This window comes from Pleurodeles waltl, chromosome 3_1, assembly GCF_031143425.1.
Source record: "Pleurodeles waltl isolate 20211129_DDA chromosome 3_1, aPleWal1.hap1.20221129, whole genome shotgun sequence".
In the NCBI taxonomy this organism is placed as follows: Eukaryota; Metazoa; Chordata; class Amphibia; order Caudata; family Salamandridae; genus Pleurodeles; species Pleurodeles waltl.
Genome location: NC_090440.1, coordinates 1,678,241,673 through 1,678,256,764, shown reverse-complemented (window position 1 = coordinate 1,678,256,764; position 15,092 = coordinate 1,678,241,673). Strand labels below are relative to the sequence as shown.

Below are 15,092 nucleotides of genomic sequence, written 5' to 3'. Positions count from 1 at the left end.
CCGTCGCTTTGGTGCGACCGCCAGCCTCATAATAGGGGCCTCAGTCTTGCAATTACATATTCATAGGCATATTTAATTAATTAAAAATAAAGTAAAATGTTGTATTAAAAAGTTGATGTGGCTCTTTTATTGGTATCTCTGCTCTTATTTCACAATATATATCAACACTAATCCAATCATTTAACTAAAATTATGTTTTCCATTGTAATTAACCCTTGAACAAACAAATTCATTTTACTCATTAGTAGTCAGCAGAATACCTGAAAGCACGGAGGACTTCTTGAACACTTTCTTGTACTAACACAAACACTAATGTCATCTTTAAACATCTTCATTTGTATGTGCATTACAAAGATGGTAATATGCACTGTAATCTTGAGGAGGGGAAGGCTGAGGACAGACAGGCTGGTGCTTTCTAGCTTGGGAATGGCAGGCTGGTGCTTTCTATCATATTCAGTGATCTTGGTATGCTTTAGACTGCAATAGTGGCACTAATCTGGTGAAATGGCTGAATTGAAAGAGATTTTGCACTCAAAACTAGCCATGTCTGAAGGTAGTGTATCATTTTTATTTTTTTTTAAACATATTTTTATTGAATTTTCAATAGAATCATACATTTCAATGCGCCCATTTAACAGCATTAATAGGATGTTGTCAGTTACAGTAATTTGCTGGGCGCTCGTTTATTGAACTTAACAAACAACCAATAACTTTCGTACACCGCTAGATCCGCGCTATTATGTCTATACTTACAGGCATTGCCAGTTCGCGCATTTGAAGATTTCTTTCGTGTGGAGGTTTCATTGCCAGTAAGGGTTCTAGTTGAAGGCGACCCCTAAGATGGGGGGGGGGTTGGTTGGGGGGAGGGGGGTGGCTTGGCTTCTGCAGAACCTGTGTTCACTAATTGGGGATGATGATCTGTGTGTGTTATTTGACTTGTGTGTGCTTGGGGGTGTAGTGTATTGATATCAGTGCCTAGGCGCTGTTGGCAGGCATGTGCACATCTCTTGATTTACTGTTGTATTACAGCAGGGGCGAAACCTGCAATTATCTGGGTAATCGGATCTATCTGCTGTTCAAGGGTTTTTTTCGTCATTCTTTGTATCTAGTTTGGAGACCAGTGTGCCCCAGGTTTCACAGCCCGAGTGTCGAAGTCCACCCCGCGCCAGTTTCGTTAGTACCTGATATTCAGCACGTGCCCAGCGAAGGCCTTCCAGTTCATGGCTATTAGTCTTTTGTACATTGCATAAGCCAGGTCTACGAATCTATGCATATGTTTGCTTCTTTTTGTTCTTGTCCTGAGGCCGAGTAGACAGGATTTGGGATTCGCGTTCAGGCATAGGCCCGTCATTTCTGACAGTGCAGTGGTCAACACGGTCCACTCCCCCCTCACCTGCGGGCACTCCCAGACCATATGATAAAACTGTGCTGCTGGGGTTTTGCATCTGGGGCAAGTTGGGTCAGATCCAGGGAACATACGTTTTATTCTGGCTGGCGCTAAATATGTCTGATGTAAGTAATTAAACTGTGTGTATCGGAATCTGGGGTTTCTTGAGACCTCGCGTGTGTGACTCAGGGCTTTTGGACATTCTGTCTCTGAAACTGGGTCAGGCAGTGCGGCATTCCACCTCTCCCTAGCTTTCTGCAGATTAGACTCCGGGGGCTTATTCAGCAGTTTTTACGTATTTGAGACAACTTTTTCACGAGTGTCGCAGCTCAGCATATGGTGTAGGTTAATTGAGGTGCTTGGCTCAGCGTCCCCGGACCCCCATGTACTTCTAATGGCGTGGCATATAGCGTGGTATGTCAGAAATTGCCCTGGGCTGATCTCTGTGAGGGCCTGTATGGCTTCGAAGGACATTAGTTTTCCTTCCCTGAAGCATTCTCCCACCGTGCTTATGCCCGCATCTATCCAGGTTGCGGATGAGTGAGATCCAGTTGTCACCCATCCGGGGATTCGTTCTAGTGGTAGGAGAGGTGAGTAGGGGAGTTTTTTGGCATCTTTTTGAATATACTTCTTCCAGTATGCATGTGCTGCTGCCATCAATGGATTTACGCGTGTGCTTTTAGTTTGCTTATTCATGAGCCACTCAAGCAGAGGGACTCCCCGGAGTCGGGTTACCAGCCAGGTAGCTTCCGCTGAACCGGGATTATGAATCCAATTTAAGATCCACTGCAGCTGTGCTGCTGCAGAATAGAGCTCAAAGTTAGGGGCTCCCAGTCCACCCGCCGCCACCGGGTGATGTAGTGTGTTGAGTGCGACCCGCCTCCTGCTATCACCCCACACCAGCTGCACCAGTGCAGAATTTAAACTGTCGAAGAAGCTTTTAGGGATTATGGTCGGCAGGGCAGCGAAGTAATATAGCAGCCTGGGCAGCACTAGCATGTTGGCTATGGCAACCTTTCCCAGTGGTGAGAGCGGTAGTTTATTCCAGAAATGCAATGAGCTCTTTATAGATGTCACCGCTCTCCCCAGGTTGCCATCCCTGAGGTCTTCCGCTCTGTGGTAGACGTTAACCCCTAAATATTTGAATGTGTCGAAGCACCATTTTAATTGGCCTGATGAAGTATTCTCTCGTCTCGCTGGGGACCAGCCAACCAACGGGAATATGCAGGATTTCCCCCAGTTAACTATCAAGCCCGAGATCTCTCCAAACTCGCATAGCAATGACATCACCGGGGGCAGCACCTCCTCAACACTGCGTATATAGATCAAGGCATCATCTGCATACAATGATATGACGTGGGATGTGCCGTTCCTTACCACCCCCCATTCTTCTTTTTTTGCACGGACACGCGCGACCAGTGGTTCCATCGCCAGGGGGGAAAGGGGGCAGCCCTGCCTTGTTCCCCTGCTAATTAGGAAGCTCTCTGATATGACTCCTCCTGTCTTCACCCTGGCCTGTGGGTTAGTGTACAGTATGCGTACCCATCTTATAAATTTTGGGCCTATGCCCATTCGCTGCATGGTGGCAAACAGGAAGTCCCATTCTAGTGTGTCGAATGCTTTTTCGATGTCTAGCGAGATCACCGCTTCCTCAGATGCACTCGGGGGGGTGTCGCCTATTACGCTCAGTAACCTACGAATGTTGAGGAAGGTGTTGCGTTTTGGGATAAATCCATTCTGGTCTTCGTGTACTAAAGTGTGCATATGAGGAGCTAGCCTGTTGGCTAGTATTTTGCCAAGTAGTTTGCAATCTAGATTTAGCAGAGACAGGGGTCTGTAGGACCTAACGTCGGTGGGGTCTCGCCCCTGTTTCGGGAGGACCACTATCATTGCCTCTCTAATTGTGGGAGGGAGAGTTCCATTGACCTGTGCTTCTTCAATAACTTTTAGGAGATGTGCAACAAGGTGTGTCGCAAAAGTGGAGTAGTATTCTGACGGCAGGCCGTCTGCCCCTGGAGCTTTATTTCTAGGTAATTGTTCAAGAGCCTTGTTGAGTTCTCCTAATGTGATGGGGGCCTCTAATGTCTCCCTGTCAGCTTGTGTGAGTTGGGGCAGAGAGGATTCCGCCAGAAAAGACTCGAGTTGTTGGGGGGTGCATGATGTGCGTGTAGTGTATAGTTGTGTGTAGTATTTCCTGAACGCATCATTAATTTCATCCTGCGTGGTTGCTAGTGCGCCTGCACCTGTCCCTATTGCCCCAATTGGGGGGCATTGCCGTTCCTCCCGCAGGAGCCATGCGAGCAGCCTACCCGATCTGTCGCCTTCCGCTTGTAATCTGGTCAAGTGATATTTGTAGTCATGAAGGCGTAGTGTGGCGTCGGCAGCTGCGTATTCTACGCGTGCATCTTTTAATGACGTATATGGTGTTTCACTGCGGGCCACTGCGTTTTCTAGTGCTCTTAGTTTCTTTTCCAGTTTGCTAACCTCTGCATGGAGTGTACGTCTTACCCCCCATGTAGTGGAAATACAGTGCCCGCGGGTCACTGCTTTATGTGCGTCCCAATCTACTGCTCTTGAGTTTGTGGTGCCAGCGTTCAATTCCCAGTACTGTTTGAGCGCTGTTCTCAGTGCGTCTTTAAATGCAGGGTCCTGCAGCGCTTCCACTTGTAATCTCCAGGTTGGGATCGCTTGTCGCCTCCTGCCCCAGTCTAGAGTTATTTTAACCGGTGAGTGGTCCGATAGTGACTTAGCTAAGTATTCAATCCCGTTGGTTACTGTGCAAATGTCCTGGGAACCCCATAATAGATCTATACTGGTGTACACTTTGTGTGGTACCGAGTAAAATGAATATTCTCTGTGTTGTGAGTGCTTCATGCGCCACAAATCATAGAGGCACATGTTGCTGGCCCATGTTGCCAGTGGGTACCTAGGGCATCTGCTGGCCGCTAAATGTGTGGGGGGGCTAGACCTATCCAATGTCGGGTCCGGCGTATTATTGAAATCTCCACCCCATATTGCGGGTGTTGCGGGGTTCGTCAATAGTGCTGGGATGAGCGTGTTCAGGAACTCAGGTAACGCAGTGTTAGGGGCGTATATTCCTATGAGTGATAGTTGTTTGCCGTCTAATTTACCCTCCACCACTACGTACCTACCCCCCTGGTCTATCCTGTATGATGTTAGAAGAAATGGGACACTCCCTGCTATCCATATCATGACCCCCCTCGCAAAGGTTGAGTAAGATGTGCCTACGATCTGTCCTCCCCATTTGTTCCGCAGTTCTTGTAGGTCTGGGTCCCGCAGGTGGGTTTCTTGTAAGATTGCAATGTGTGTGCCCTGGCGTTTGAGTCTTGCATGCACCCTAGACCTTTTGCTATGGTTCCCGAGGCCCCTGACATTCCAGGTGACTATGTCATATTTGCTTGCGTTATAGGCTGTGCGTTGGGCCATGTTTGTTTTGTAGTGGTGCAGCTAACATTCTGCCCCCTGGTGGGATCCGAGCAGTTTTCCCCCTCCCCTTCGCCACGACGGCCCGGTCTCCCGCCCCCAGCCATGTGTCCTATATTATGAGCAGACCCGCGGTGTGCAAACTGGTAATTACCCTCCCTCCCCAACTGGATCCCATCCCCAACTGTGAACCCCAAAAAAAAAAAAAAAAAAAACGCGCACCCCGATGGGGTGCGATCTGGGCTGTGTCCATGTGGATGTCTGAGGGGGAGCAATAATACTATCTGGATGCGGCTCATTATAGGGGCTCGCATCCTTCTGCAGACTCAGCCTGCAAGTGGTTTAGGGCGTCCCCAGGGCGCAGCAAACCAACCCTCCCCCCGCCGCGTGCCGCCTCCAATTACGCGCAGGCTGAATATAGGAGTTGACTCTGAGAGCAGAGAAACAAGGATACATGATTTCAGGCGATATGTCCAGCCGCTGCCAGCGAGGCACACAATGTTCAATCCTGCTCTCCTTCTATGGCGGCGGGTCCCGCCCTGGTGGTAGGTCAGCAGCGCTCATTCAGAGTATATCCGCAGTCCGGGGGGTAATCTCCGGGCCCTTCAGCGACCCCGTTAGTGTGGAGTCCGAGCTTATTGAATCCGATTCCGAGCCCTCCTCCGGATGGGTTCTGAGAGTCTCAAAATAATTTGGTGTCAGCAGGGGAGTTTCCTTCAGGACCCTGGCTCTCTCTTCCGCAGCCTGTTTCACCGTGGGTTGACCCCCGGGTCGTCTCTTGGAGCGTTTCCGAGCGGGTGCTGTGGACCAGTTTTCGTTGGTACCGGTTGCTTCTCGGGGTTGGGCAAACCCCTTGGCATGTAGCCATGTCCAAGCGTCTTCCGGAGATGTGAACACGTGGGTGCGTTCATCTGTTAGTACTCTTAATTTAGCGGGGAATAACAGAGCATACTTTATGTCATGTTCACGGAGACGTTTCTTTATTTGAGCGAAGGAGTTGCGTTGTCTTTGCACTTCCTGAGTGAAGTCTGGATAAGCGTGAACAGTAGAGTCCTCATACTGAAATGGGCCTTTACTGCAAAATTGTTGCAGTATCGCATCCCGGTCTCTAAAGTTCAGGAACCTTGCTATCAGCGGTCTTGGGGACTGGCCCGGTACTGGGGGGCGCCCAGGAGTCCTGTGTACTCTCTCAACTGAGAAGAATTTCGATGGGGCTCCATTCAGGACCTCTTTGGCTAACCATTGTTCCAGTTGAATCTCTGTGTTTTGATCTAGGGATTTTTCCGGGAATCCGAGAAACCGTATGTTGTTGCGGCGTGATCTTCCCTCCGCCTCTTCTGCTCTTCTCAACAGTGTTTTTACTTCTAGATCCAGGCGGAGAATTTGTTTTTGGTTGTCCGTTACTTTGGGGCACATGTCGTTTAGCGCCTCCTCTGTTGACTTCACTTTTTCGGATAATGTGCGGTGGTCCGCTCTAAGAATATTTAGGTCTTGCGATACCGTGTCTATTCTATTTTCTAACGAAATTTTAGTGTCCATAATTGCTTGGAGTACTTTCTCAAATTGTGTGGAATGGGCCAAAAGTGTAGATTCCAGCGATTGTAAGGTAGGTATGGGTTGTTAGTCCCCAGGCGCTGGTCCCTGCGTGCCCCGATCCTGACTCCTCGCTGATTTTGATCTCCCGGCCATTTTGACTCGATTTGTGGGTCCCTGTTTCTTCTGCGCTTACGCAAACTCCACGACCCCCACGTTGGGCAGCTATGGAGGGCTGTGTGTCCCCACGGATCCACACCGTTGTACGCTTTAAATTCTTTGGGTTACAACCTGCCTAATATTCTACGAGGTGAGTTCCTGCTTGGCCGCCCGTTTCCAGGTCCCTCTACCGGCACCGGAGGGAGGGCGACGGATAGCGGGGTGGGAGGGGGGGCCGAGGCCCGCGTGCCCCCAGTGATCCTGCAGTCGGCCTTGACAATTCAGGCCTTGGGTGTGGGCCCCTCATCCCCACGAGGTCGATCGCCATGTGCGCTCTCCTTCATTTAGGCTTCCTTGCAGGGTTCTACTCCCCTTGCCAGGGGAATGGTGGTAAACATTTTGTACTGCGGAGAGCGCCTCCCACGTAGCCCACGAGCGTTCAGAGATTGCAGGAGCCACCAGTAGTGTTCAGGGGGCGCAGAGGGCAAGTCCCCCCCACCAATCCCGAATCGCCGGCGCTCCAAATGCGCCCCGTGGATTTCACTGCGTGTCCCCCCTAAATCTAGGGGGGGGGGCACGCCTTGCAGCCAGAACGCAGGCCAAGGGGGGGAACCACCAAAAGTTCCCATCCGCGACTTCACTGTTTTTCCGTCCCTTCCCACGTCATCAGTTGTCCAGCGGTAGAGGGGGGGAGGGGGGTCAGCCCAAAGCGGTGCAGGGCCCAGCGGCAGGTCTGCTGCCCACCCGCAAAGGGATCCCCCCACCGCCACACTCCCGCCTCACCTTAGGGGCTTCGGGACGGAGCTCCGGGCCTCGCAACGAGGCAAGATGGCGGCCGCAGTTCCCGAGACGGTGTCGTCGTCCGGCAGCCTCCCTTCTCGGCCGCACAAGCGCCTCCGTGGCCTCCGTAGCCGTCGATGAGGGGAGAGAGGCTCCTAGAGCGGGTCTCTCTGCTGTGCGAGGATATTGGCGTCCCCGGGGCGCCCCGCAATCGTTTTGGTGACGAGCCCGAGACAGAGCGCTTTATTAAGCGTCCTTCCCGGTCGGCCTCTTGGCTCCTCCCCCCTGAAGGTAGTGTATCATATGATGAGGGGCTGGGTGGTTTGCCTTTGCGGGCCTAAACAAGTTATTCTGATGTTTTGCACTATTTGGCCTGCAATTCTTAAAAATATGTCATGGCTATCTTCTGATATTGGTGTGTCCTGAATTAGTTTCTCTGATTCCTTTAGGGTTAATGATGTTTTCGGAGGTGACCGTTAGATAATTTTATGTCAACTCAGAAGAAGATGTGCCTTCAGAAACGTCTTTCAAGACTGGTCTACTCTCAGTATCATAGTTCGTTTTTTAGGGACAAGCACCTCATGCTTTGAAGCAGGCTTTTGGGTTCATTTGTGGGACCAGAATAGGGACCTGGTAAGAGTTTACTCGGGCTCCTTACTGTCTTTCAAGCGATCCTCAGATGGAGACAGCACTTTTAAAATTTTCTAACCTGAGGTAGAGACTCCGTATCGATGCAATCTACTTTCGATTTCATAACAAAATCATGTTCAAAACCTTCATCGGAAAAAGTTAGCTTCTTCCTCCTCTTTTGTACTCGAGAAAGCTAATTGGCATCTATGTTGTTAGAAAACTCCAAAAGGTTTAGAGGCGTTAAAATAAAAATTAAAATAAAAAAAACACCTAAGATCATAGAGTTTACAGTAATAGTTCATGTACATTTCAAATGCTGCCATGCCAAAGAGCTTTCTTTCCATTAATGCAAGAAAGGCATGGATTATAAACCTGATGCAGAATGGCTTACGCCAACTTCTTATGACATTGAGGACAAAATCGAAATGACATATTTTCCAAAGAGGATTCCATTCTACTATGACCTAGATGCTGCTTCTACAGATTTTGCCTTTATCGATGCATGAAGTTGGTGTCTTTACGTGGACGCGTTGTAAAGATCGAAGATGTTTGGTACAGACTATTCTTATTTACATCACACAAAATGTTGGTTTTGCAAGTGGGACCCATTTTCAGAAACAGAGTAACAAACATTAACTGCAAACCCGATGCTGACAAAACAAAATCTAAGGTGCTGATTCATTTTGGGTTTTGGCTATGTGATCACAATTCATCATAGAAACTGAATTGCTGAAGTACACAAGCTGTGACAGTCTGAACACAACACTAGCCAGAAAGAGTGCAAAGCATGTGACCTACAATATATGCTACAAACATCTAACCGAAAAGTGCGCACCAACTTGTATTTGCTTTTGTAGATGATCAAAAATCCTTGTCATCAGGATATCAATTTTCTCGACATGGTCTTTCCTTTAACAAACCAGTGTGCCTTGGGATTCTTCATCTTGATTTTTTTATTTCAACCAAACAAAATGGGCTAACATACCTGATGATTAGTCATTGGAAAGCCTGTGACTAAGTGGTAAACCAGTGACACGGTGTCATATGGGCATGGGGACAGGTGCCCCTGTGAGTGTGTAGGCTTATTTGTGGGTACTATTACAAATGAGGGCAGTGTGCCACAATTGTAAGGATATTTTTAAAGAAAAGATTAAAGTTTGCCAAACCAGAAATGAAATATTGTGTGTTATGTCAGGTGCGCCCCAAATATATATTCAGTCTGGGACAAGCAGTGACAGTGCAAACAGAATTCCCTTTTTTTTTTTTTTTTTTTTTTTTTTAGAGTGTTTGTTCAGTCATTGGTGTGTGTCTGTGGTAGTCAGTGAGTGAATTAACATAAGACTGAGTCAATGGATAGATACATTTGGTCACTTACCCACAGATGATGGGTAGTCGATTGAATGAATATATTGGTAAATTAATGATACACCTTTTTCAAATATTTAGGCTCTCAAGCACTCACCTTTACAGGTACCCACCCAGCCATCCATGAATCGATCAACTCATTCTTCTCTCCTCCACTGATACAGCCACATAACCACAAACATCATTGTATGAGGAAGTGTTTTTACTTATTAAAAAAATAAAACAAAAAAAAGCAAAATCTATTGGTTTTGTTAAAGCGTGGTTTGCATTGTATTGATCTCCTGTTGAGTCTCTAAGTCTCTAGGCCAGCCCCATTTATCCTCTCCCTTGATAGCCATTTTTCAATGTTGAGGATTGCCATGCTGCTGCCTTTGAAAATGACTGGTTAAATTTTCACTCTGTAAGACAAGTAGCTCTTAAAAAATGTTCTGCACAATTTAGGAATTTCTAAGGCAGATCAAACAAAACTGTTGTTACAAATTCCTTGATACGATCGGAAAGTCTAACGAAAATCCTCATACTTTGACCAATGATGAAGCTAAATAAGGAATAACAAAAACTTGATACCAAAAAGGTCCCACTATAAAAAACAGGTAAGTAGTAATAAATTGTATATTGTCTGATAAATTGGTTCAATCCAAGTATGTCCATTACAAACTAATCCAAATTAATCCAAATTAAGTCCACTGTCAACTCTTCCCAGTCTCAGTCACAAAGTCCCTGAAGTGCATGCTCATATCAGCCCAAGAACGAGAAATAGCTGACTTCATTGCTACATCCACAGAAACACCTGAAATTACATCACAACTAATGCCCCCCCCCTCAATTTCTGCTTTCAAATATCTTTTTTTCAATTGTCTTTCCCTCGATTGCAAACCAAACAATGAACAAACATGATGCTCCACTATTTATGGCCCATCCGTTCCTGGTATCATTGATCACTTTGAAGAATTTACCACGCTCATGCCGATACATTACATAATAGATAGCTTCAACAAATGTTTTAGTAGGAGGCTTCACCTTTAACTGCCAAACGCATTTGACCTGATCCCCAGGAATCTGCTGTGGTCAACATTATTAAACATGGGAGTGCCATTTGGCCTCCTGAAACTCATAGCTCAGTTGCACCAAAATACCTTTGCCCAAATCAGGTGTGGACAGGGGGGCGAGCTGACTGACCCTGTAGCTATCAAAAAAGGAGTTAGACAAGGTTGTGTTTTGGCACCTACTCTTTTTCTGCTCTACATTAATAATTGCATCCACTACCTAGAGAACTGCATAAATGATTCTCCGAAACTAGGTGGGGAAAAAAATCCCCTGCCTGCTATATGCAGATGATACGATCCTACTTTCAAAATCGCCAATGGGAATTCAACACCTGATTAATCAGTTCTGTGCTTATTGTAGTGATTTTGGTTTAGATGTAAACATTAAGAAAACCAAATTTATGATATTCACTACCTCTAAAAAACGATCGCGTACTAATATTAAGATGAATTCGACCCCATTGGAGAAAGTTGAAGAGTTTGATTACTTGGGCTTCAGATTATCTACATCAGGCAAATGGAAGGCAGCAATTGACAAAGGGGCTCTGATCATAAGCCAAAGAGGTGGGGCCTTAGTCCGCAGATCTAGAAAGGCTCCGAGCCCCCCTCTGAACATTCTTGCGGAGATTTATAATGTTCAAATCAGAGCAGCAGCCCTATATGGAGCGGAACTTTGGGGGTCTCATAAAAACCTGGACATTCTGCAAACTAAGGAAAATATTTTCCTCAGGCAGGTGTCCAGGCTAGGTACGGGCACTCCAATGACCCCTTTAAGGCTTGACCTTGGCTTAAATGGCATTAAAACCACAGCGGCCTTAAGACCCCTTACCTACTGGATTCGTCTATGGAAATCTGCTGAACTAGAACCATATAGGCTGGCTATAAGAGAGTTGATAGCCGCTCCCAAGGCATTGGAGAGAATCCCTTGGCTGAAAGAGATGAAAATTGCCTGGGACAAAATGGGTCTTTCCCATTATTGGAACCACCCGGATCAAATCCCTGATAAGGCTAGGAGATTTGTTGCGAGCAGATATTGGGAGAAAGTTAACGAAGATTCCCTGCACCAAAAGAGGGCGGGTAGGTTAACAATGGATTTTCTTCAAATTAAGCATGAACCCTGGGCTGAGAATTTCCTGAACCTCCCTATCCCTCCGTATGCACGCACTCTATACCTGCAGTTAAGATATGGTACATTGCCTACCAATGGTTTCACGGCCCATTGGCCTTCTAACATCGCTACAAACGATAGGTGTATTTTCTGTCAACATTGTAAAGAAACATCAGAGCATGTATTATTCTTCTGCCCTTTGTACAAGACACCAAGAAAGAGGTGGATTATCCCCCTCTGTAAAAACATGTCATTTCAGGATAGAGTAACTGCCATTAGAATCTGTACACATGATTTTTCTCCCAGGGTTGCCATTCCAGTTACCAAATACTTATCGGAGGCCTGGTATATCCGTCGCAAGTTCATCGCACCCAAAGGCTCCTGAGTCATTTCTATACTAGTTTTTAGAAGGATTTTAATCTTCTCTTTTTATCCTTTTTGTATTGCTTTTAGTAGGAAATTTCCATTACGAATTTGTTGCCTTTCTTATGACTACCAAGACTGCACAAGCTTATATAGCCTTCCCATATAGTTTTCCTGTTGTTTTTTTTTTTTTTTTTTGATTGGTACTCTGATAATGTTTCCTTTTAGTCCAATTAGACTATTTTAGTCTTTTTTGTCTTCTGGTTGTGCACACTGGCCCTCCAGACAAAAAGTTCTATATTTTAGTTTTTAGCTCTGTCCCCTTTTTTATTATATCTATTTATGTTTTATTTTATTGTATTTATATATATGATGAAATGCTTTGTCCTGCTGTTCTTATTGTTACAATGTTTTGACGTCTATTGGTTTTATATTGTTACTATGTTTTTATCACATTCCTTTTTCAAGTATGATTGCTATTACTATCTTAAATGGACTAGATTTCTAGACCGAATGAACCTAATAAATAAATAAATAACTGCCAAACTAGAAGACTTGTGCAAACAACACAACCTCTTTCAAATAATCACTACACCTACTTACTCAAAGGACAACACACTAGACCTTTTTATTGTTAATCAGGACTTCATTATCCAGCAAGACCATCTAATTCTAGACTGGTCAGACCACCATTCTATTCCATTTCTGATAGTCAGCCGTTCTCTCATCAAAAGAGGACAAGCCAAGGTCACTAAAATTTGGATAAAATCCCTGAAAAATCTCTAGGCAGATGTACTCTTTGAACATTTCCAACTGCTCTCAACCATCAGCCCTACAGAACATTCCTCAGTCCCCCTCACCAAATACTACAGACTCAACTATTATGAATGAGCTATTGCTCTTAAAACTAAAAATCAGTCATAACCAAAACACTCCACCTGATATTCTGTTGAAATAATTAAACACCAGGAATGGACCTACCAGAAAACCTGCAAAAAAGCAGAGGAAAGTGCACCATCAGTACTAAACCACATTAAGCAGGCAATCAACCCACTAAAAAACAAAAAACTGTGCACCAACCCTCTCAAACAACATAACATTGTGCACAATTCACAGAGCTGAAGACTCCACCAAACCCTTTATGGGAAAAAATGACAAACTTGGTGATGAACTGAACTACTACTGTCTTGTCTGTTCTGAATAGATCAATCAATACTTGGCTGTCTTTCCTTCCACTAGATCTTGACTCATAAGCCAAGATCATCCCTTCCATTAATACAGACAAAAGCATCAGAACTCCTCCTTATTCTGTTATAAGGAGTATCTCCTGGTGAAACTTGTCAAAACGTATGAAAGAGCTTCATCTGGAGTACTGTGTTATGACTCAATGGATGTTGCCTCTCCATTCTTTTAGACATTTTATTAGATAGGTGGTGTGGGCTGCTGGCTCATGGAGGTGGCAACTACAGTTTGAATGCTAATTTACTGCAACCTGGAAAGTGTGGTTAACTGCTACAGTTGCCCCCTAAAAATGAATGTAAGTACAAATACATCACCGATTGGATTTTCTAGATGTCTTCAATCAGATCTAAACTCACTTATTTTCTGTAGCTAGCCAAATAAGCAAATTCCAAATAATGTTTCTTACAGACAGAACCTTCCTGGATCTAGGACAACCCACCTCAGATCCCTTTTAATCTTGTACCAGCCTCAGATTCCCAAAATGTATAGCCATGAAGGTGTCTAGCTAATGCTCCAGACCTTCTGGAAACAGATATCAGACTTGGAATTCTCTACCATGGCATCAACACAAGAACTGCCCTGGTCTTCCTTCTTTAAATAAATTCAGAACATAAAGTATCTTTCAGGGAGCTTCTAAAAGTGATAATCTGCTTTATCAGGAAATCAGGGCAATAATGCGTTGCATTTCTCTAGATTCTCTAGACTGCAATATCAATGAATAACACATTTCTCAGAACCAGATATTTGAAGTGGCCATATAGGTGGTTTAGGAAGAGACTATAACATAAGAGGAGAAAGTAGAATACAGCCATTATCAAAATTTTCCAAAAGCAGTACACAGGCAGCTTTAAAAATACAGCTTGGTGCAGTAAGAATTACTATTAAAAGTCTAGTACCTCAGTGCTAGGTGTCAAGTGATTTTCATCTTGATTTACAAATTCTTGTATAGTATGAACTTGCTGCATCAATAAATCACAATAAAGTCGAAGTTCAGACATTTTGGTTTTAAGAGATTCATTGGTTTCACCGAGCTCTAGAGAAATACAGAAGCAAAACAAAAACATGTTGGTTACATACAACATTTCAACTGGTTGGACTAATGCATCCATTTATTGTTCTTTAGTAGAGCTCTTATAACTGGATGTGTCTCAGTTTGGGTTTTGCACTACTGTTAAACATCACATTTCTTTACATTTTTATTGGCATTTTAGAAAGCAATAATACAACAACAGAGGGGGTGGGGGAGCACAGTATGGAAGCAAATAAGAGTACATGTGAAATCATCATATTGACCTACCACAGTTGCAGTAAGACATTACCCACTTTAAATACAGACCTTGGTCTAATCATTAGGAATTGGGTGGAAGACCATGATTTTTCCAGATTTCAGACACTCCTACATCAGGGGTATAAGGAAGCAGGTGAAGACAGGCCATCAGGGGCAGTCTTGTGCGTTACTAGGGAGGGGAAAAGTCAGCCTTCGGGGTGAGGGCTCTCTGAGGGGAGGTGGGATGGGGGTCTTCCTGAAATCTGCAGGTTGGGTGAGTCTCTCTGCTTTAGATTTGTTAGCAGTGGTTTCCAAATGTCTTTGGGGAAAGAGCGAGGCAGCATTAGCTCACAATATGCAGATAGCTTCTCCTAACAATGGGTCGCACCCAGCAAGCCAATCCTCCACTGTAGGAGCAGGTTGTCTCCCCCAGTGAATGGCCACCCTGTACGTAGCCAGGAGTAGCAGTATGGCAGTGAGGCAGCAGACCCCAGGAGAGGCAGTCTTTGACATAACCCAAAAGGCCAAGCAGAGGTGTTTGAAAGGGAGGGACAGTCAGGGGGGTGATCGTTAACAAGGAGCACAGAAAAAAAAAAACAGACCGTAGCCACTCGCAGGCACTCATAAGCAAGGTGAAGGTAGGAAGCCTGAGGCGCAGCACAGACAGCAAAAGTCCTCCACTAAACCCATGTGATGGAGCTGTAACGGAGTGTGGTATAGCCAGTGAAGGAAATTGAAGTGGATGAGGTGCAATCTATAGTTTGTGGA

The 15,092-nt window shown here is 45.3% G+C and overlaps 1 protein-coding gene across 4 annotated transcripts in view; it reads right to left on the bottom strand.

The window, feature by feature from the left end:
• PLEKHA3 (pleckstrin homology domain containing A3) overlaps positions 1-15,092 on the bottom strand; it is a 199,556-nt gene that overhangs the window by 73,932 nt on the left and 110,532 nt on the right. For all 4 annotated transcript variants that reach the window (XR_011201599.1, XM_069225431.1, XM_069225430.1 and 1 more), the window contains one exon: positions 13,954-14,090. Coding sequence is in view for 3 of the 4 variants with exons in the window: in XM_069225431.1 (XP_069081532.1) it covers positions 13,954-14,090 (137 nt within the window). In the remaining variant the exon portion in view is untranslated. The remainder of the gene's footprint in view (positions 1-13,953; positions 14,091-15,092) is intronic.